Genomic DNA, 21,704 nt, shown 5'->3' on the forward strand with positions numbered 1-21,704 from the left:
ATAATGATAGATTATGTTTGTCAGCTGCATTGTGTTTGCTTTAAAGAAATTGTATTTTTTTGTTATGTACTGAACAAAAACTGATATCTAAAATGTAATGCAACCAGACCACTCAGACCATTGGTGTACTGAATTTCCTTATACTGTAAAAAATATTCTAATGATATGAAAAAGAAATAAAGCAAATACTAGAGATATGCTGTCCTTCCATAGTCCCCATTACTAGGCTTGATGGATCTTAATATAACTAGCTGGTCTATTATTTGGGGCCTTCAGTAACCCACTCTCAGTTACATGTGCACCACTCAGTTTCTAACGCATTATGTTTTGACATTAATTACATAATGTTACCCTAAATATTAACACCAGCAAAAAAACATAACGGTGTGTAAATAATCTAAGGTAGATGGTAAACTTTATCTTTTTTTCATATTGACAATACACACATTTTAATCACATGGGGTTAGTAGCAAAGCCTTTTTTGGAAATATAGCCTTGGCTGGTTAAACCTGGTCAAACCTGCCAGCTGTTGATCATGGGCGGAGATGAAACAAAATAATCTTAACAAGTCAGATACTGTGAAAACGGTGTCAGACAGCCAATTGTAGTTCAATAGTAGGTTGTCTGAAAACAACTCCTTGGTAAGTTGCATGAATTTTTTTTGTAGTCGGCAACTGATTGCAAATTGTTGCGGTGACCACTGTCAACTGTGACGGAATTGCAATGTCACCTGGTGGGAGATGATGCGTGTCCAAACAGTGACATTGCCCCTTAGAACGACCATAATCACCTCTATTGGTGAAGGTTTGAAAATAACTGGTAATTTAAAAGTGCAGAAAGATTGTTACCATATTGTAATCAATCTGAGTCAGTCTGCATCGATGGGCGCATATCATCTTAATTAGGTCTCATTGTTATAGGGGACTCAAAACAACTGGTTGTATCTGGTTATATTCCTAAAAAAATTGTGGAGGAATTTCTGAATTTCCATTTCAGATCAGTAAGGCTCTGGTTGAACTCTGAAAGTAAGTACTTCAAATGAATTTGTTGTATATGCGAACAGATTTGCGATTTTCACAGTTACCATATTATAACAGATTGTATGTAGTTGCCAGGTTACCCCGTTTACTCCCAAACTCTCTCTGTCTTATTGCTGTTTTATCTCTTTCTTGATGCACCAGAGATGCTTTGAAGACTCAAGTGGTCTCAGACCTGGTCCCTGTCTTCGAAGCAGCCACGCATCTACAAATTCATTACACACGACTGCAATAAACTGCAGTCTGCAATAGTGGTGCAACGGATCACGGTTGATCCGTAATCCGAACCGATCCCACTCCACGGTTCGGCACACATGATGTATGGTGGGCGTGGTCAGTCTGTCAAGCGATAGCTATGGTCAGCGCTAGCGGTCCAAGTGGAGGAGCAGAGGAGTTTGCGGTATTTAAGCAGCCCTTTGCTGCCCAATCCGACCGGGCTAAAGCTATTACAAAAGCTATTGGGGGTGTTAAGCTGCAGACGGGAGGCCGCATTCTGTTGTGCAAAACAAAGGGTTTAAACTAGTCAGTGCGTTAGTTGAGGCATTGACGCGTGCAGCCCCCACGCAAGGGGCGATCCGCGGTAACTAGTTAACGGAGATTTGTCGCGTTAATGCAGTTATGGCATTAACGTCATTTTAACGAGATTTACGCTGACAGCACTAGTTTAAACTATGATGAACGTGCTTGAGCCACGCTATGATATCCTGTCGCGCGTTCACTTCAGTGACAAGATCGCTCAAAGCATGTATGAGCAGGAAATGTTTAAAGTTATGGCTGAGCTGTCCCAGGCATCTTCTGTTGCCCTAACTACAAATGGACCTCCAGGGCAACGGAAAGCTACGTGACCGTGACCGCTCATTATATCACAGCGGAGTGGTAGATAGAAAGATTTTATATAATTGCGTGGAATGGGTCTTGAATTGAGTGTTTTTAATAGGCAAAAAAATACTTAAATAAGTAAATGGCGAGTTAAATTTTTGTCTTCTGTTTTTTTTTTCCTGCTGATCCGAAAATTGATCCGATCTGTGACGAAAAAACGTGATCCGATCCGAACCGTGAGACTTTTGATCCGTTGCACCACTAGTCTGCAAACACTGTTTTCCCTACTGTGACTGTATTAGACAACATGACAGGCATAAGACGATGAAGCTACTTATTAAAAAGAAAAAAAAATCACAATGAGACCCTGAAGACCAAAAGCTATAGTAAAACAAAATTTATACTCAAAACATAATTACATTTTTAACACTCAACAAAAGTATGAAATATAAATACAAATTTTTACCAAAAAGGCTCATTTACTGAATTAGCAGTCAGCACTGAGAGGGAGTCATTGTGCTCCTTTACTACTTTACGCTTATGAAGCTTTCACGCAGAACATTACAGACTGCTGTATCGTTCACATTGTGCTGTGATTCATGTTAACATCTTTCATGATCACTTTTTCTCTCCGGACTCCTCTGGTTATGTTCACTCAATAATGACGGCTTTTCATTTTTCACTGCTTCAGCCGCACGACAGTGTTTGCTACAAAGAATTCTATAGTTACCACAGAGGAGGAAAAAAAGAATGGCAATTAACTCTGGTCCTCTCTGCCAGTTTCAGTGCTCTTGCATCTTCCACCATCATAGCTTTTATAACATTGATGCATTGACTGGGTAACATTTCTTGAATGCTAATACCTACGTTTTAACCTCGCTGCAGGATTACAACCTATTGCCTGTCGTTCAGGGTTTCTCAGCTGGTGCACTGGGTGAGATGTTGGGTAACATGATTTCCCCACAGAACAACAAGGGAAAGTGGATGAATTAGCATTCAAAAAGCTAAAAGCCCCTTGTGATGGTTGCTGGCTGAGAGCACCAGTAGGTTTTCTCGTCCACAAGATTGGCTGTATTTTCCCACAGAGAGCCATTTCAAAGCCTTACAGTGACTCTCAACTGCTGCCGCTGCACTTAGACACACAGCCATATAGTAGTCCACAAGCACTACTGCTTTTTTACGGGTAATGGTAAAAATTGACTTACATAACTGACATTAATCTGTAAAAAATATAGAGGGGGCCATTTTGCTCCATAAATTAGGACAAATAATCTATACATAAGAGTATATTCAAATGATAGTAAAATCAGAATACTTGATGATTTCAGAAGTGTAAGACAGTAGATCAGATTTCTAACAGAACAAAGGCCAAAGTGATACTTAACATGATAAAATTCACTATAAAATTCACATTTCTGTTGAGATGCATTTATTATGAGTGCTCTTATTGTGGTATTGTGGGACTAATCTGTCTTCCATTATGATTACATTTCAATAGGCCTGATGTCCCTTTTTGATTTAAAAATTTGTGCCTCAGCTGGAACTCTACTGGATGATTATTATTTCCATAAAACCTGAGAGGTGGAGAAATGCTGTGCCAGGGCAACATCTGCGTTTTGAACAGAAAATCATCGGCACCGCTCATCTGAATCTGTAATGTTGAGGCACAACGTTGTGTAACTGTGCTTGTGTATTCTTTCAGCACTGATGCATGCACAGGGGTTAGGCAGCCTCAGCCCTCTATAATACCACACATATATATGTTGTGATATTGTAAATGTTATTGAAATTAAGTCAAGCTAACCATATCTTTCAGAGTTTAAAGGCTAGGTCACCAGTTTTATTTATGACGCTCAAGCTACTTACTGCTTACCACTCTGCATCTGAAAAAAAAAAAGCTGAGAAAAATATCTCTGGTGATCTCATCACTGATGCCTTAAACAAAAATGTTTGGCAGGAAATACACATTTAGGAAGAAGGAATATAAGAAGTGTTTTATGAAGCAGGCTAGAGTTGCGTTACTGGTGATGTAGCTGACATTTGTGACCCTTACTCAAAACTAAAATTGAAGATATTTGATGGTGATTTTTTTTTACACCTCCTCTTATTAATCACTTTAATCCCAGAACATTAGAAGTACAAAATCTAAGCACTAGAATATCCCTTTAATCTCTTGAATGTAATAAATAAACAATCAAAAGCGATGAAGAATCCTTCAAATTAAATATTGCTACCATGTTTGTGTTTATAGCTTCTTTCCCCCTGGTGTTGATGTCACTGTCAGCCCAAAGTGATATTCTTTACAGAATGCTTCTTTGTTAGTTAAATGCAAAAAAAAAGAAAAGCAAAATAACCCAAAAAACTCAGGTGTTATCTCACTGTAAATGAAAGTTGGAGTGTGATGGAGAAAATTGCACGAATTGTTGCTTATAGTGAGAATAACACCAACGCAATTTGGCTGTGCCAGAGTGTTAAGTGCTAATAAATTATCAGCCCCGACCTAAATTAGGCTTCAAAGTCATTTGACGACAGATGCTAGCACTCTCCATCATAATTTAATGTGGCATCTGGCAGTACTGTATGAGTACAGCAAGCTAGCCATCAGTAGATTTAGTGATAACTTACAATGTCAAACACCAAGACAGAAAATGTCCCTTTTTTTTTTACTTGTTACAGGGTAATAATGTAGCTGACCCTTGCTTTAGCTATCTTATACCTAAGAGTAAGGGCAGATAGTGACTTTCTTAGTTTTCTCTTTTTATTACATACAACAGTATTAACACAGAGTGGTAAAAAAAAACTCCTATAGGTGTTCTTTTCCTTTTTCGTTGCTTGTGTCTGTCTGGCGATGACATGTAATTGGCTTATTTCCAGCCATGGAGAGTTTTCCTTTTTCTGTCATCTCCACAACGTTCTTTCGTGGCTGCATTACTCTGCTGTTTACCCCATCCCTTTATTGATCAAATACAGTACATTGTCAGACAAGTTGAGGAAATAAACAGGTCCCTGATGGATTAACAAACAAAGACAGACAAACAAAAAAATACCCCCGCTATACTCTGATAAAGATTTTAAAATACCGTCTTTCCCCCTCAGTTTGTGTTTCTCCAGAAACATGTTGTTGTACCTCTTAAAAGATTTGTCCATTCTTAAGCACCGGTTCCACTGAAATAAAATCTCTTCTACTGCAGTTACCAATGTTTTAGTCAGTCACATGAGCTCATGAAGGTAACATTGAACTGTGCGGTTTGTTCGCTACTCGGACTAGATTGGTAAAGATGAGGAACAGCATGGAAAATTACAGTGGAATTTAAAGGGTCATCTTGTGAGCAGTCAACCTTCTAATCCAAACTTGCCGTGGCAACAATGTGTCAAATGCTGCTCAATCAGGTACCAGGTGATATCACAGCTGTGGCGGTATGTACCGTCCTGTTGGCCCGTTTTAGTGCTGTAACTCTGGCTGCCATTATTGACATTATCTTTTTCAAGTACAAGGTCTAATGTTGTTTCTCCTTCAGAACATATTTCAAGTGGCGGCAGACTTATCTGTCAGTGTGCATGTATGAAATAATGTGTGGTTATTGTAGGTGCATCAAGCCTACAGGCATGTTAACGTGTTTCAGGTATGATTTGAAATATGTGTGTGATAAATGTCTGAATTTCATTACTGGTGCAGTGAAACGTAAAAGTCAAAGCAGCATGACGGCAGGCATGCAGGCCACATCTGGGGTTTTCAGCATGACTGCAGGTTTGCTGGTAAGTCATGACACAACTCTATGTGCATGGACATTTGATTGACTGCACCCAAGCAATAGCAGTTGTGTGAATAGTACAATGTGTGCATCTAGCTGGATGGAAAATGTGCCAAAAGGACAGTGAACAGTGATTTAAGGGTGTATAAAGAAAGACATGTAAGGTCATGGAAATAACCGTGCTGGGGCTAACCACAGTTGATTTTTTCCTCCTCTTTTCATCTTTGTGCAATTTTGATTCTAAAAAAAACTGGACTTTTTCTTTTCCAGGACAGAATACACCACAAAGAGATGTCTGTGTTTGCTTTGGGGGCCAAGGACAAAGTAACAAAAGGCCGTTAGTGAATGTTGTTATAGTTTTGTCATAGAAAATGCAAAACCAGTGAGTGAGAATACAAGATTAGCAGACATGACAAAGAGAAGTGTTAAGGAAAGGTGAAAGAAGAACCCAGTTTGAGAAGAACAGCATGGAAACGTGAGGACTGTTTACTGTCCATTCATCCCCACCCATACCCCTCTATTCATCGCTAATGTGCTACAGGTGGGTCACTACACCACAGTGTTCCTCTGTCTGTATGGAGGGGGTGGCAATACATTGCCTGTTTTCATAGCAGCCTCTGACAAGTATTCCTGGTTTTCAGCCACAGCAGGGCGAATGCGTCCATTCTGGCGGTAGAAGAAGCGTGTGCTGCAGTCCTGCAGGTACTCAGGGTTGTGCAGTGAGGACTTGGGAGGGAGACTGTGCTGCCAGTATTCAGGATTGTCAAAAGTGGCTTTCTTGCCTTTCTTATCAAACATAATGGTGCTGCTGGTAATGCCTGAGTGCAGAGCGTGTCCTGAATGCCCCGGATGCAGGGTGTGTGATGGATATGATGGGTGGGGGAGGTGGCCAGGGGGTACCACATATCCAGTGGAGGAGATGGTGTGGCTTGATGTTGGTGGGTTGACTGTCTGCAGTACTGATTGTGCAACAGAGGATCCGGAAACTGTGCCAGCCAATCCATTCTTGGCCCCAGCGTTGAGGAGGGTATTCAGGTACAGTGGCTCGTTGACATACTCATCATCACCATGAGTGGATTGACTTTTGGGGGCAGCAGTGGCTCCAGCCAAATGCAGAGTGTGGCAGCTAGCTCCATCAATCACTGTGTGGGCATCTCCATTCCTACGCCGTGTGACAAAGGGGTTTTCCTCTACAGGGATGAGATAATCTGGAAACAAAAAGGGGATATTAGCATTAGCTAAGGTCTCTACAGTTCTGTTATTGAATGTTGTAAGTTATAGTGTACATATCAGATGCTTTCAAACCCTTAAAAGAACTGGGTACACATTTAATATATTATTTTAGATAAGTACTGTATCACAACACAAACTATGTCATTTAGCTCATTTTATCCAAACATTTATAAATTTGAAGAAGACATTCAAAACTGTCAGAGTAACCTGAATTGCTCTTGTCTCTCATGGCATTGCCTTTTGCTCCTCGCTCTGCTAAAAGACCAGTGGGATCGGCGCTGTAACGCTGTCCATTACTGTCCTCACCTCCGCCTTGCAAGAGGAAAGGAAGCAAGAGAGAGTTTTAAAGTATGCTACTATGAAAACCTTATGTCAAGATCCATATATATTTTCTAATAAACTCCGAGGCAGAGCTATAACTGTAGCCAAGTAACTTTAATTTGGGTGATTTAGGGATGACATCTTTATTTTTCATGGGCTGACCGTACAGTACATGGATTCCGATTAGTGCTCGAACGCAGCCATTACCAATATGTTACACTCATCTCTTTCACTTCTTACTTCTCCAATGAAGTGACATTATAGACACGCTTGCATTGTTAAACTCACTTTACCTACCCAAACAAATATTGGCAGCAAGCATAAAGGGGAAACGTAGAAAAGAATAACTTGAGTCACAATGTCAACAAATAATTCAGGACATTTTCTCTGTTCCGATCTCACCTAACTTGTCTACTGTGACATGACATTTTTGTCACTGTGTCACTGGCTATGGCGTCACCTTGTGGTACATTCAGGCTCAGTGACTGAAAATAAAATGAGGGCTGATTTTGTTTCGCGAATCCTCTCTTTACATATTATAATCAAACCAGATTTTAAAATAAATAAACTGTACCAAAGAATTCTTAGGATATGTCATTAAGTTTCAGTTTATTCATGTAGAGTTTGGTAATGTTTACAAAAACACAAAACATAATGACTCTATGCTTGATATTTGTTTACAATTTACTGGTATGAGCAACCCAAAGTATTTTTCAGAGTCCCTCAATTGAATTTAATCCCATGACCGCTGCTTTTGAATGTCATTCTACTTTACCTTGCACTGTGGTGAGAGTTGAGCCAGCCTCAAGGGTGCTTGACCTTGGGGATGCCTGTTTTCTCAGAGTGCCATTACAGCGGGGGTCATCCTGGCTACCACGGCCAAATCCACCAACTATTTTTCCTCCTGAGGCAAGTTCCTGTGGAGCGAGGCAGCTTCCAGTAACAGGGGGACCAGAGATCACTCTCGGCACGGCAGCCAGCATATCCTCCATGCTGAAACTGGGATCCTGACAGCCAAATTGGTTCTGTGTAGAAGTAAATGAGAGAAATGGTTCAGTTAGGATAGTACAGGAATGTGAGACTGAATTCAAAGAAAATCAGTTTACTAAGACAGATATACGATGAGAGATTAATGGCAAATTGTGTTTAAAATCTAAAATTTAAAATCTAAAATCTAATGTCGAAGTCAATGAACTTTAAGTTCATTACCTTCAAGGGGAAACTGTTTCTATTCCAATCTTTTGTCTACAAACTAGTTTGATTTTCTGGTGTGGTACAAGTACAAAAGCACAAAAAAACAATATAAAAAGTACAACAAAAAAAGTAAGACAAAGACTATTGTAAAAGTGACAATTGAAGTACTTTGTACTATTGTCCATCTGCAATATTAAAATGTGACAGGCAGGGGAGACAAACAGCAGTGCCAAACAATGATATGGCAGCATGACTGCCAAGTACAATTAAAAGGATTTTAATTAAAAGGCTCCATGCAGCAAGTCTTTAAGTAGCCATATCAGAAATGTCATGCTGTGTGCATTTGTGTCTACACTAATGACAAAAAAGGGCTTTTATGAACCTCAGCAAGTGCTTTACTCGGTTTATCTTTTCTCCCCCATATTTTCAGCAAGTTTTATTTTTTTTAATTTTTTATTAACTTATCCTCAGGTTAATGCTGAGTCGTCTGTGATCTTACGGCAACAGTATATGGAATTTATTTCCCTTAAAGTGGACCTCTGGCTATTTACCTTATTTAATACTAAAAAACTGTTATAATAGTGGATGAAACATGGCTAAATTACCAGATAATGAGGTCAGCATATGATTAATAAACATTTTGAAAAATTTGGGATGCTGTGTAAAATGTAAATTAAAAACAGAATGCAATGATCTGCATATCTCATGAACATATACTTTATTCAGAACCAAACCTGCATCAAATATTTAAACTGGGAAAACGTATCATTTTAAGAAAAGTAAGTACAGGGCAATGTTTACAGGATCCCCTCGCTGTAAATATCTGGGAACAGAAAATATAAGTTGCTGAACTTTTGGGGGAGGCATGCTGTCCCATTCTTTTTATCTCTCTCATATATATATATATATACTACAGCTGTTCAACAGTCCTAGGTCTTCTTTGTGTTTGTATTTTTTGATTCACCACACGCCAAATGTTTTTAGCTGGTGAAAGCTCTGAACTACATACAGAACTGCATGCATACAAGCTGTTCTCTTTGTCCAAAGGATGTGGGTTCCGTGTTTTCCAAAAGAATTTCAAATATTGATTTGCCTTCTGCCTTGTTTCAGTCCACCTTAAAAAAAGCTTTGATATGGCTTCTTTGCATGATAGAGCTTTTACCTGCATTTCTGAATAGCACAGCAAACTGTGTACACAGTCGTGAAAGTGTTTCTGAGCCATGGATGGATTTCTATGAGTCTGACCTATTTTTAATTTGCAGTGCATTAAGGGCACAAAGATCACAAGCATGATCCAATATCGATTTTCACTCTTGTCCCATGTGCACATGTCCACGTCCAAGAGATTTCTCAAGATCCTTTTTATCCTTTTAATGATCTTATATACTGTAGATGAAGAATAATTCAGCGTCTTTAACATTATTCCTTGAAGAACATTATTATGAAATTGGTCCACAATTTTTAGATGCACTTTTTCCCCCAGATTGATGAACCTGTGTCCACCTTTACTTCTAAGAAACTCTGCCTCCCTCAGATACTCTATTTATACATAATCATGTTATTGACCTGTAGTCAGTTAATTTAATTCATTGCAAAATGGTCCTCCAACTGTTTCTTTTTAATATTACTCACTTTTCCAGCTTTTTATTCCCTCATCTAAACGTTTTTGAGATGTTATTAATACTTTTCATAAAATAGCAAAAAGTCTCAGTTTAAACATTTGCCTTTTCTTTATCCTTCTGTAAATGAAATATGGTTTATGAGATTAGTAAATTATTGCAACTTTTTTCATTTAGATTTTATAAAGTGTCCCAACTTTTTCAGAATTGGGTTTGTATCTAAGATACAAATGGCTTCATACTCTAAATGCCCAGTTTCCAACAATTTCTTTTCTCTTTTGGGTCTATATGGTGTCACACAGAGACAGGTACATACTGATGGAGAGATCCATAATACGCTCATCACAGGCACACATCTCACCCAGTGAACCTTTTGTTTACCATACCCAAATCAGTACAAATCTGTCTTAAAAGATCAGTGTCCTTAAAGCGGGAGAAGCTTAGATTCCTTTTTTCAGACAGATGGTGAATTGAGGAGTTTTATCAAAGTACATTGTAGCAGAAAATTATTTTGAACTATGGAAAATAATTTAGTGAAGTCCACAAATACAAATCTAAAGCAGGAAATGAGCATACTTCCTTACAAGCTTACTAAGTTATTCCAATAAAGTTTTTACTGAGTGCCCAGTTACTGATGACATCTGACTCTTGTCGCACAGTCATGTAAATCTTTTTTGTTTCCTTTTGTTTTTGTTAACTTAGAGATCGGAGCAATGCAATTATTAGCAAATAGGAGCTTTAAACAAAACTGTGCCTACTGCTATATTTTGTCCAAACCTTTGCTTGAAATCTCAGGAACTTCAAAGGGCAGAATTGAGGGGCATTCTCATTTTCTGTATGCAACAGCATCGTTCTTTTTTCCTGATATATTACATGTGGAGTCTTCCCCAGTTTCTCATCTAGTGCTCTACATTATAAGCCAGAAGCAATTAGTTGAGGCCTTAGAGCTCATGCTGTTTTCTCATTACAGTGTAACTGCAGGTATATCTACTAAATTTCCCTCTTTCAATCCTCATTTATACCTATCACTCATCAAAAATAAAAAAAAATAAAAAAATCAATCACTAAATTTAACACAAATATAAAACTGTGGAGTTTCTTTAAATCATATTCAAACACATGCACAGCTGTATTACTTTGTACCCTGAAGATGAACAGAGACTTAATCCAGTGTGAAGTAAAATATTAACTATTACTTGAAGAGTCAAGTAAAGTGCCCCGTTCACCTTTTTATCAAAGCACAAGCTTTTGGCTAGGCTAAACGTCTTCATCGCTTTAAACCAAATAGTTTTTAATCTTAGCATGCATTTTCATAATGACATTTCGGAGTATGTTGGCAATGTCTGTTTAAGCGAGTGCAGAACAAATTTCTTCCAGTTATGAGTCACAATAATAGAGTGAAATATGGCTGTATAAGTAAGTGTTTTAATAATCAAGCTCATTACAATAATCAACCTATTTGAAATTAAATTATTATGAAGTTATTTGCATTCAAACTAAAAACGAAAGGCCCAGTAGTGGAAGAAAAGTATAGGCAATAGTAGGGAACAGCAGGGGGATTGTAAATATATATACAGATCAGGCAAATACATAATCATTCACTCTCTGAAATGCACTAAAACAGGTTTGAGACATGTCTCTCATTGGCATTCAGTGGGTATTTTTATTCTGACATAAACACAGGGGGATTTTGGAATAGAAAATGTTTGAATTCTGGCTGTGTGACTGGTGCTGTGATAGATTTAAGTCCAAAGAGAGACTATGAACATTTGAACAGTCCAAGAACTGAGAAGATCTAGCTGTAAACTCCAATTCAGAAGAAGACAATTACAACAGTTTCACAAAGGAGAAAGACGAAGGAAAACAGAAAGAGAATTGGACAGCAAGAGACAGATGGGAGTGAACGCGAGAAAGCTGTGTGAGTGCAGTTTTAAGGCCTCAGTCTTTTGTGCTTGAACAGAATAGTCCTGCATTACACTGAGAAAACCATTCCCATATCACTTTAGAATGCATCTAAATGATTTGAGTACTTTTGCTATATTGTCCCATTTTTCATCTTTCAACCAGCCACACTGCTACTATGCTTAGAAAGAACTGGTAATAAGAGATGGTAATCCAGAGACCATGTCAAATTAAAAGATAAGAAACAAATTTAATGAAAAAAGTAAAAGAAAAACACACAAATTAAAACTTAAGTTCATTAAAGAAGTAATAACAAAAATAATGAAAAAGGGTTGGTCCACCAGTCTTCCTTACAGTGTTAATGAAGGGATTCACTTGGAAAACACAAACTGGCTTACCTAGGTTATTGCAAGAGGTTTCGAGCTTTATGACTTTACAGTTTATCATTTAATAGATTTAATCTTGTTTACAATGTTAATAAATTATTTAAAAATATTCCAGCTAAATATTTTTGTAGGAAAATCTGTGGACATCAACAACAGTACAGTGAACTGAAAACTACACTAAAATATTGGGTTAGATGTCTAGAATGTAGAAAACCATTGTGACTAATGGCAGTTGGCACCTCCTATTACCACTGTTACTTCTAGCTTAAAATTCTGATAAAAACAGAGAAACAAGAACAAATTAATTGTTGAGTGAGTACATCAAAAACAGTTAAAATCAATAGCCCATCCAGCTTGATAATGACTACATTAGAAGGGCTAATGCAATCACATGTTCAACCAGCTGGCTAACCAGATCTGTCATCTTTTTAAAGCTCTATTTAGATATTTTACATAGACAAGAGCAAGTCATTTAAGAACTCTATTTGCTCTTATCACCACTGCCAGCTGGGTATACACAGAAGAAAATTAGTTGAACATTTTATGCACGCTTGATATTGTGAAGGGGTGTGAACCTACACCATAATCCATAGCCTTTTCTTAAGCCTATTGCACCATTGTGGTTCTGCCAGGGCCACTACAAAACCTAAAACTAATTATAAAGTGAAATCAACGCAGAACAAAGTCTGAAACAGGAGACAAACCGTGAGTTGTTGGCTGGCAAACTTGTGATTTACTTCACCACCACCACCCTTCTAGCCTCCAAATGTGGACTTAATCTCTCTTGTCACAGCACAGATGCCAGTGGCATCTGCCAGAATAGCAGTATTTGACATGCTAAGATGAAAACATGCTGTTAAGTCTAAGCTATTTTTAAAAATTCCTCCAAGTTTAAACAATCTATTTCTACCGCAAAACACATTGTGCAGTCACATTGCATAATGATCCACCTTAATAACACAATGTAAGTGTATCTTCAGTATTTCTTCCACATATCGAACATTGTATTAGGGCGCTTGAAATAAAATACCTTGTTGGAGTCCATCCTTGTGCGGGGAGTGTATGCCAGTGGGGGAATGTTGAAGGAGTGGGGCACCAAGTACTCCTCAGCATCCATCAGGTCATCTAGTTCCTCCTCATCCAAGAGGCTCTGGAAGAACTTGCTGTCACTGGGGCTGGGGAGCTTCATGCGATCATCACCCTGAGTAAAGTTTGATTCAGTTCAATTCAGTTTTATTTATATAATGCTAAATCACAACAATGGCCTCAGTGCATTTTATATTGTAAGATACAAAGTCTACAATAAAACTGAGAAAATCCCAACAATCCAAAAAAACAAAAAACAAAAACCCACTATTAGCAACAGTGGGATTGAAAAACTCCCTTTAACAGGAAGAAACCTCCGGCAGAACCAAGCTCAGGGAGGGGCGGCCATCTGCTGTCACCAGTTGGAAGTGAGGGGAGGGAGAAAAACATTTATTGACGATAAAGCAACAAGTTAAGTCAGACTGTGGTTTGGGGCCTTGTCATTAGCTCTCAGGTTTGGCAGATCCATCTGATACTTTTGAGAAAGGCTGATATGCAGAGAAACAAAAAAGGGAGGGTGGGGCACAGAAACCACAACAAATGTGTATGGGGTGGAAGTAGACATTAATAGATATATTATCAGATGGAGAGTGTTTGGAGTGAGGTCCAGCTTGTTATTCTGATAACATATTAGCTATTATTTTTAACACTTTTATAGCCTCTGCAGCTTGTATTTCACTGAAGTTAATTTGAAAATATCAGAATAACAAGTGTGATAATGTCAGATTTGTTTCATGACTGTTTTACTTGTGTTACTTAGAGAAACCTTTTTGAATGAGCACTTATTTTAACACAACATAAGCAAAGTCCATGTTTTTTTTTCTTTTACAAAGAAATGGGAAACAGAAAAACTCTCTATATGAAAAACTGACACAGTAACCGAAGACACACTATAAAGATAACATACATATTCCGATACCATCAATTTACCTACCTGGATGACCAGATATCTTTGGGGATCTCGAGCCATTCGAGTGAACTCGGCAGCCAGCTCCTTGAACTTGGGTCGACTGTCTGCATCAATCATCCAGCCTGAAAGGCATTTCTTTATTATATATTTAACAATATGATGTTCCAAATAAAAATAACAAATGTGTGTGTGGGGTGGAGATGCCATCTATACATCTTATTGATGTGTATAACTTTCCCAGTCAACATTCAATTTGAGGCTTCATCTATCCCCATCAGGATCCTGTTTTTTGTTCCTGTGTAAATTTACTGTTACCCCATTTAACTATTAGGAACAATGTGTTGAGAAGGTTTCAGTGGAGATTTGGCAGTGCAGTTGAGTGGTCTTCCTACTTTGGTGTCAAGGGTAATGCCTCCATAGACTGAGGCTTTGGATTAAAGGCTACATAATAATGCACAATAATTAGACTTTGATATCATCTTTCAAGCATTATTTTTTGACATGCAACTATCTCTACAGAGTGAATAATTCATTGTGAACGGGTATTTATACGTGAAGTGATAAATTGAAATTATTCTGAACTTGAACTTATTTCCTGACTGGTCGATATGGTAGGTTAAATCTATCATGATGGTGGTTTCAATTGCACTCAAAGCAGCTCTGTATTACACCATTATGCTATTAAGTGGTGGTGATAGTAGAGTCTGGTGTGTTTGCTCGTGTATTGATGGGGCAGATGTGGTGGATTATCCCTGGGCCAACTGTGGTGGGAAGGTCTGGGTAACAAAAAACTGTAGCTAACCTGTGAAAGCTTGACATCAATCACATGACATGAAAACAGGCCATATTCCCCTACTTCTTAAGATTTTTGAAGATTTCATTTTTAAACCATTTTCCAGAATGCATTGTTTCATAATGATTAATTAGATGAGTTTAAATAAAGTTCTCTTCTTTATTCAAATTTAAATATAAATACTGTTTCATCGCTATAATGGCCATATGGAGCTATGTGCTCTTCTGCCAGTTTCCATGTGAACATGATGATATAATGCCAAAGCAATCATGTGGTCTGGCCTTGAGTACAGGCTGACTAGGTATCCAGGGAAAGGATGGTTACATGTGGCTTTAGATGTGAATACATAAATACATACACAAGCCATTTCAAATGTAAAATTGATTATCTTTTGTCTTGGTGCATAGCGTCTATTATTATTGCCAGTAAAGCAGAGGATAGTGAAATTAGTTAAAGCTTCAGAAGTACACTGAGCACATGAGCCTTTTCAGCATGTGCAGTGTTGCAGAAAGAAGTCAGATAACAGGCAGGTGATAGTAACCTCTCCCTGCCGTGTCTGTGTCCACTTGCCAGATTGGCGCAGGTTGAGGGTGACCGTAAAAGCCAAGGTGACAGAAACGGCCAGAGGCTGAACCTTGGAGAGCAGTAGAGAAGGCTGAAGTGGTGCTGGCACCCAGTCTTTGTCCTGTCAGCAGTGGCCAGAGGGTATAGTGCCACCTGTGACCCCAGTGCCTGACAGTATAACAACAGTGGCTGACCACTAAGGCCAACCTGTTCATGCTTTGCAGTCCTCTAAAATTTTATACAAGTATGATCAATTAAAAGAAAACAGGTGGGCTAAACTGTAGAACCGCAATCTACCGATTACCAAATGTTTTCTGAACATGTTTTCTATTCAAAACTAGCTAGCATGTTTCCTCAGTGCTCTCAGTTTAACATGGTAGAAGCAGTAATTATTAATTCTGATTTATTTGATTTGTTGCATTTGATTTTAGTTTATTAAAGAGAGTTTCTGTTCTTCTGGTTACTTTGAGATTTTACTTACATTTGACCATGACCATGTAAACATCAATGGTGCAGATGGGTGGTTGAGGAAGACGCTCTCCCTTCTCTAACAGATCTGGGATATCTCTTGTAGAAATCCCATCATATGGCTTCCCTCCAAAGGTCATCAGCTCCCAAATGGTTACACCTGAAAGATGTAGGAGTAGTGATATATGAGCACAGAGGCAGACAGATTAAGTAAGGAGAGATAAAAAGATAATTACAAAAACAAGAACAAGTAGAAAGTAGGAAGCCCAAATTCACTAAGTAAGTGGAAATAGGAAAACAAAAATAAATGTTCCTTTTCTTTTAGAGTAAGGAAACACAAGTGCACTTTGAAATCTTTTTCATTTAATGAAACAGACATTTGAAAAAGAGATGTCTTAAGAAAACAGTAAATGTTGTTTTACCAATAAGTCTCAGTCTCAAGCAAATTACATAAATAAATGACAGGAAAACATAGGCGTGACTCTGCTTTTACCACCTTGCTACAGTGTCGCATTGTAAGCTATGGGTAAGATCTTTGTCAGACAGAGGTATGCAGAAATGACAAGGGTTTAGACCTCTGGCTTGGATAAAAGCAACACCTTGTGCAAAGACTCATGATGTGACCAATAACAGTTTTATGCTTCCTTGTGCAAACTACACTCAAGTGTCCCCAAATTATTCCCTTATTCGCCGCAATTTTTTACAGATTGCAAAACCCACCAATCAGCCAGGTCTGGTCTGTTCTAATTAGCCACCAAGGAAAAAATCAACCATTCAAATGGTTCTTGATTCTTGTGAAACTAAAAAGATGAGTTAAAATAATGTTCAGGATTTTATTAATCACAATTTACTTCACATTACACTACACGTATGTGAGTTCAAAGTAAAGTGTCCATCCACTGTCTATTCACCGTCTCTTGGCTGCTCTTAGTGTTTTAAATGGACAGGGAAGAGTCGGAGCCAAGCTCTCAGCAGGAGCGTGATCTCACCCTCTTTCCTCTCCTGGTCCTTCTGTCCTCTCCCTCACAGCCTTGTACCTTCAATAGTTTTCTCCCACTACATGTATTTTGATGTAACTGTCTGTAAATAATGAATCAAACCAAGAATATGAAGATGGCCTTGAACACATTCTACCTCATGCACCCTTTTTCTATTCCCCTCTTTATTTCTTGTCACACACAAAAGTCTTATTTTATTTTTTTCTTTGTCTGCAAATTCCTGCTAGACTGTCAGCGGTTGAGCAACCAAACTAGGCACACAGGTACACTTTAAAGGGCCCCGAATGCTCTTAGTGACATCTGATATTACGATGGCATCATGTTACCTAACAATCACCCACCACTGGCTAAAATAACCATTTGCAGTATTCATGTACCTAAAGCACCATACTAAAATATTCTATTGCTTAATTTCGGGACCATAACATGTAATTTATATCTACAAAAGTTTAATTACACATGTGATACATTATGCTGCCATATGCTGCCTAGCAACTGACATTGTTGTTTCTAGTATATTGATGGCAACATGACAATAAAGTAGTAAGAAACAATAAAACTTTTTGCAAAACAGGTGATAAGAATCTGTGCTTTATTAAAATTGTGGCCTTTCTTTTTTAATTTCAGCTTTTCTATTTACATTTCATTGGATGAAGGTCAACCAGTGCCTTTGTTATCAATAAAATTATATAGAAAACTGTCATTGTTATATTCAAAGGACACTTACCATAACTCCAAACGTCACTCTGATGAGTAAACTTCCTGTAATGAATACACTCAAGGGCCATCCATTTGATGGGCATCTGTTAATAAAAGCAGAGACGTTAGTACCCTTATACTTAAGGAAAACTCTAATTTTCCAAGTGTTTTTATACTAAATATCAGCTAGTTGGGTGTTGACAGTGATAATGGACCATTTTGGCAAAGATACATCAACGACACTGGTGATATGCAGCTTAACACTATAATTAGATATGAAATTCTATTTATTACAGTGATGGAAACTGAGAGGAGGGGCTATGGAAGATCAGAATTTGTCTTTCACTCAGCTGAGGGGAAAAAACTACAGTGATCGTCACTGATATAAACCGTGTTGGAGACACTGGAAAGAGAGGAAGAGAGAGGGATGAAAAAGACTTTCTTGAGTAAAGAGGTTTTGAAAACAAAATATAAAAGCGGCAAAGGATAAACAAAGATTAGAAGAGGTCAGAACTCCGTGTAAGTACAGCCTCAAGGATATATTTGTTTACTATGTTTACAGGGTTTTGAAATCCCCAAAGGTAAATAACACGGTCCAGTAGAGCAGAATAGCATTTCACTCCAGTGAAACTGTCCTTTGTGATGGGCTAAGTTCTTCTTGTAGAATATGAAACCCTCATTAATGTTAATGTGTATTGCTGTCTTTTACAAAATGTCAGCCGTAAGGTTCAAAATGGTTATTTATTAATATTGTATCTCCTAAACCAACACTTTATTCAACAAATAACTGAGGTAGATGGGCCCTTATTACAAGTTCAAGTGATCATACCGGACCAATTGCAAAAGTAACAAAAAGCACTAACATGATGGTTACTGCAGCCTCTACACACTCCAACATTCAAACTGCATTTTTCATTTAAATGTTAAGGAAAGAATTATAAAGCAGACGTTTTTGGCATATTTTAAATGTCTGGTTCAAATGCAAATGAAATTGAGATTTTTAAATGAAAGCTTTTGCATTATTCTCGTTCACTTTCCTGACAGTCAGAAGAGAAGAGACAGTCAGTCTATACAGAGCAGAAGCCAGCAGCAGATTAGTTTAGCTTAAATGCCTGATCTGGGTCTTTTTGAAGATAACACAATCAGGCAATCAGCACCTCATAACTCACTACATAGTAGCTATTTGAGCTTAAAAAAACCAAAACAAAGCAAAGTTTCGGATCCCTTTTAAAATGACTCTCCTTCCTAGCTGTCACCATCTCAAGTAACATTATCTTCACTTCACCTGCCTCTCCTCTCCTCCGCTAAGAGTGTGCCTGCTTTACTCTGCTCTGTGTGTGACACATATAGGGGAGCAGATGAAGAGCACAAAAGACACGAGGAAAATGTGAAACAAAGAGCAAAGGAGAGGAACAAACAAACAGTGGAGACTTCAGACCAAAGAAAAAAAAAATTAGCCCATATAAACAACACAAGTCTTCAACTTTATACATTCAAATGTTGCTAATGTTAGATCGACCTTATTCACAATCACAAGCTCTGATAACTTCAGCCCATTCAGCTATGAAAACATAGTTATTAATTTATGTTTTTTGAGGCTATAATTTCGTACACTGCACTTCCAAGGTGAACATGTTCAGCGGTGGCATTGATGGCTTGTTTTGCTTGCGAAACAGTCTTCTACGATTTAAAAACTCATTGTTCTCTCTAGAGCAAAAGAAGGCTTCCCAGCCAGGAAATTGTTTAATGTTTGCTTTCCATGGCAGTGTGTGGCAGTGATCATCAACTCAGATTCTCAGAAGGAGATTAAATGTCTATTTACCCCCAAAATTAACCAAATTTCATTATTTGACAATGTTTCTAAAGGAGATGTCACGATTTACCTTTCCTCCATCAGCATTATATTCTTTTTCATTGACATCCAACAGGCGAGCCAGCCCAAAGTCAGTGATCTTGATGTGGTTGGGAGATTTGACCAGGACATTTCGGGCTGCCAAATCCCTGTGGACGAGCCTACGCTCCTCTAGATACATCATTCCCTGCAACACAACAGATGCACATAAAGACAATATTTCCCTCCAAGTTCATTTGCAACAACATACATGATACTGTTGTCTATAAATCAAATGCATGCAAGTTAAGATCACCATATGTTGTCATCATTATCACTATCAAGTCAACGTTAGAATTTTTCTAATTATTTATATCAGCATCATTAAAACCACTTTGATATTTTTAGATTTATAATTCCCATCAATCAACAACTAGACTGTAGAAAAGCCCCCGTAACTGCCAAATGCTTGGCAATGCAATCAAAGGCAGTATCCATAAGCATGTTTTCAATTAAAACAGGACTCATAGGAGCAAGAATGTTGGAGTAAAACACTTCCATCTGTATATTTACTTAACAATTAGGAAACCAACCCTGTGCTCTGTCTTTACAACTGATATGCTTTAGAAAAAAACCCAACAAAACAAACCTCTCGAAACATTTTACTGTTGCAGTTTTAGGTTAATAGGTTAATATTTAAAATCCCAATTTTAATGTCACTGGGATGTTTTCCCCGTTTTTTTCAGCAAAAAGTACAAGTGCTTAATAAAAACAAAACAAAAAAACAATTACGAGAAAACAAAAAACATCATTACCGTGTGTAGAGAGGCACGTGTGCACAAACATGTCCACCGGTAAAGAGGATATCAGAATTTGCATCATTACAAAAGCAGAAAGGCAACCTCAGCGTGAAGCAAAATGCCAGCCATGTCCTAAAGCTACAATATAATATCTCCATAAAGCTGTGTAAAGGCTTTTCACTTTCTACACCTTGTGCAGCACATCTTGAGCCTACACTGCCTATTGTGCATCACTGCTAGAGTGGACTTGAAGAGACAGAAAAATAGGGGAAAACTATTTCAAATTGGACAAGCAATAATGTAAGCCACTTTGTTTGAAGTGGTGAGAAGACAGAGAAAACGAGGCCTTATTTGAAGCCATAACAAATTGGATTTAGCTGGAATGGGCTGGAATGAAAAGAGAAGTAGGAGCAGGAGGAGAGTAGAGGGATGGGGATAGGTGGGGTTGAGCTACACCAGTCTAAGCGGTGAGATAACATTCATACAGTTGTAAGGCTATGATCACACTGCCTCGTTTGGCTTAATCTCAGGAGAGAACAGGTGCTTTTAGCATACCTGCACATTTACATACAAACCCATATGCACCTGTAGACATGAATATGACATAATATTGCTTTCATAAGACGCTGACATAATAAATCATTCTCATGAGCAGATAATTCTATTACATGTCCATCCAGCTATTCACTGCAGCGCAGTACAGGCACAAGTTCAATAACTGCATATGCGGGACTATATCACCATGCACCTACATCTGCCCTTAAAATTAAGGACAGGAGGTGAAGTTATTTCACTTCATGAAAAGTATAATGATTTAAAAAAAAAAAAATCACATAAATTGCTGTGGAGACCGAGATTCATAACTGTTGTAGGTAGCACCTCAATGAAGTAATCAAACATATCATACATAAACATACTATTACAGTACAACACAGTGCATTCTTTGTTTTGGCTATTATATCAGAATGAATCAGTATCTCTCAGATTTGCATGGTCAGATTGTACAAATGAGTGCTTATTTATGAGCTTTAGCGTTAATGACTTTTACTACTGGCTCTAAGCTCAACAAGCACTTGTAAGGCAAATTTAAGCTCTGCTCTTATAGCCAGTGCTGCCAGTTTGGGAATATGTTAGGAGATTAATGTGCCCAATCGCTGAGACTGTGACTAATGGAAACTATACAACTCGAGCAATGTACTTGTATTTAAACTTTTTTCTTGTAAAACATACAGCATGACTAATGTGCAGGTTTTTGCTATTTACATGAGCAATCTAATGATGTCTGATTCCAC

At 38.0% G+C, this 21,704-nt stretch overlaps 1 protein-coding gene across 3 annotated transcripts in view; it reads right to left on the reverse strand.

Annotated features, from left to right (window-relative positions):
* Positions 1-661: 661 nt before the first annotated feature.
* erbb4b (erb-b2 receptor tyrosine kinase 4b) overlaps positions 662-21,704 on the reverse strand; it is a 305,088-nt gene continuing 284,045 nt past the window's right edge. For all 3 annotated transcript variants that reach the window (XM_040027858.1, XM_040027856.1, XM_040027857.1), the window contains exons 21-28: positions 19,665-19,820; positions 17,810-17,885; positions 16,098-16,244; positions 14,284-14,381; positions 13,294-13,464; positions 7,938-8,187; positions 7,049-7,153; positions 662-6,816 (exon numbers count right to left, since the gene is read on the reverse strand). In XM_040027858.1, coding sequence (XP_039883792.1) covers positions 6,158-6,816; positions 7,049-7,153; positions 7,938-8,187; positions 13,294-13,464; positions 14,284-14,381; positions 16,098-16,244; positions 17,810-17,885; positions 19,665-19,820 — 1,662 coding nt within the window. In that variant the 3' untranslated portion in view covers positions 662-6,157. The remainder of the gene's footprint in view (positions 6,817-7,048; positions 7,154-7,937; positions 8,188-13,293; positions 13,465-14,283; positions 14,382-16,097; positions 16,245-17,809; positions 17,886-19,664; positions 19,821-21,704) is intronic.

Source organism: Simochromis diagramma, unplaced genomic scaffold (genome assembly GCF_900408965.1).
Source record: "Simochromis diagramma unplaced genomic scaffold, fSimDia1.1 OVJJ01000343.1, whole genome shotgun sequence".
NCBI lineage: Eukaryota > Metazoa > Chordata > Actinopteri > Cichliformes > Cichlidae > Simochromis > Simochromis diagramma.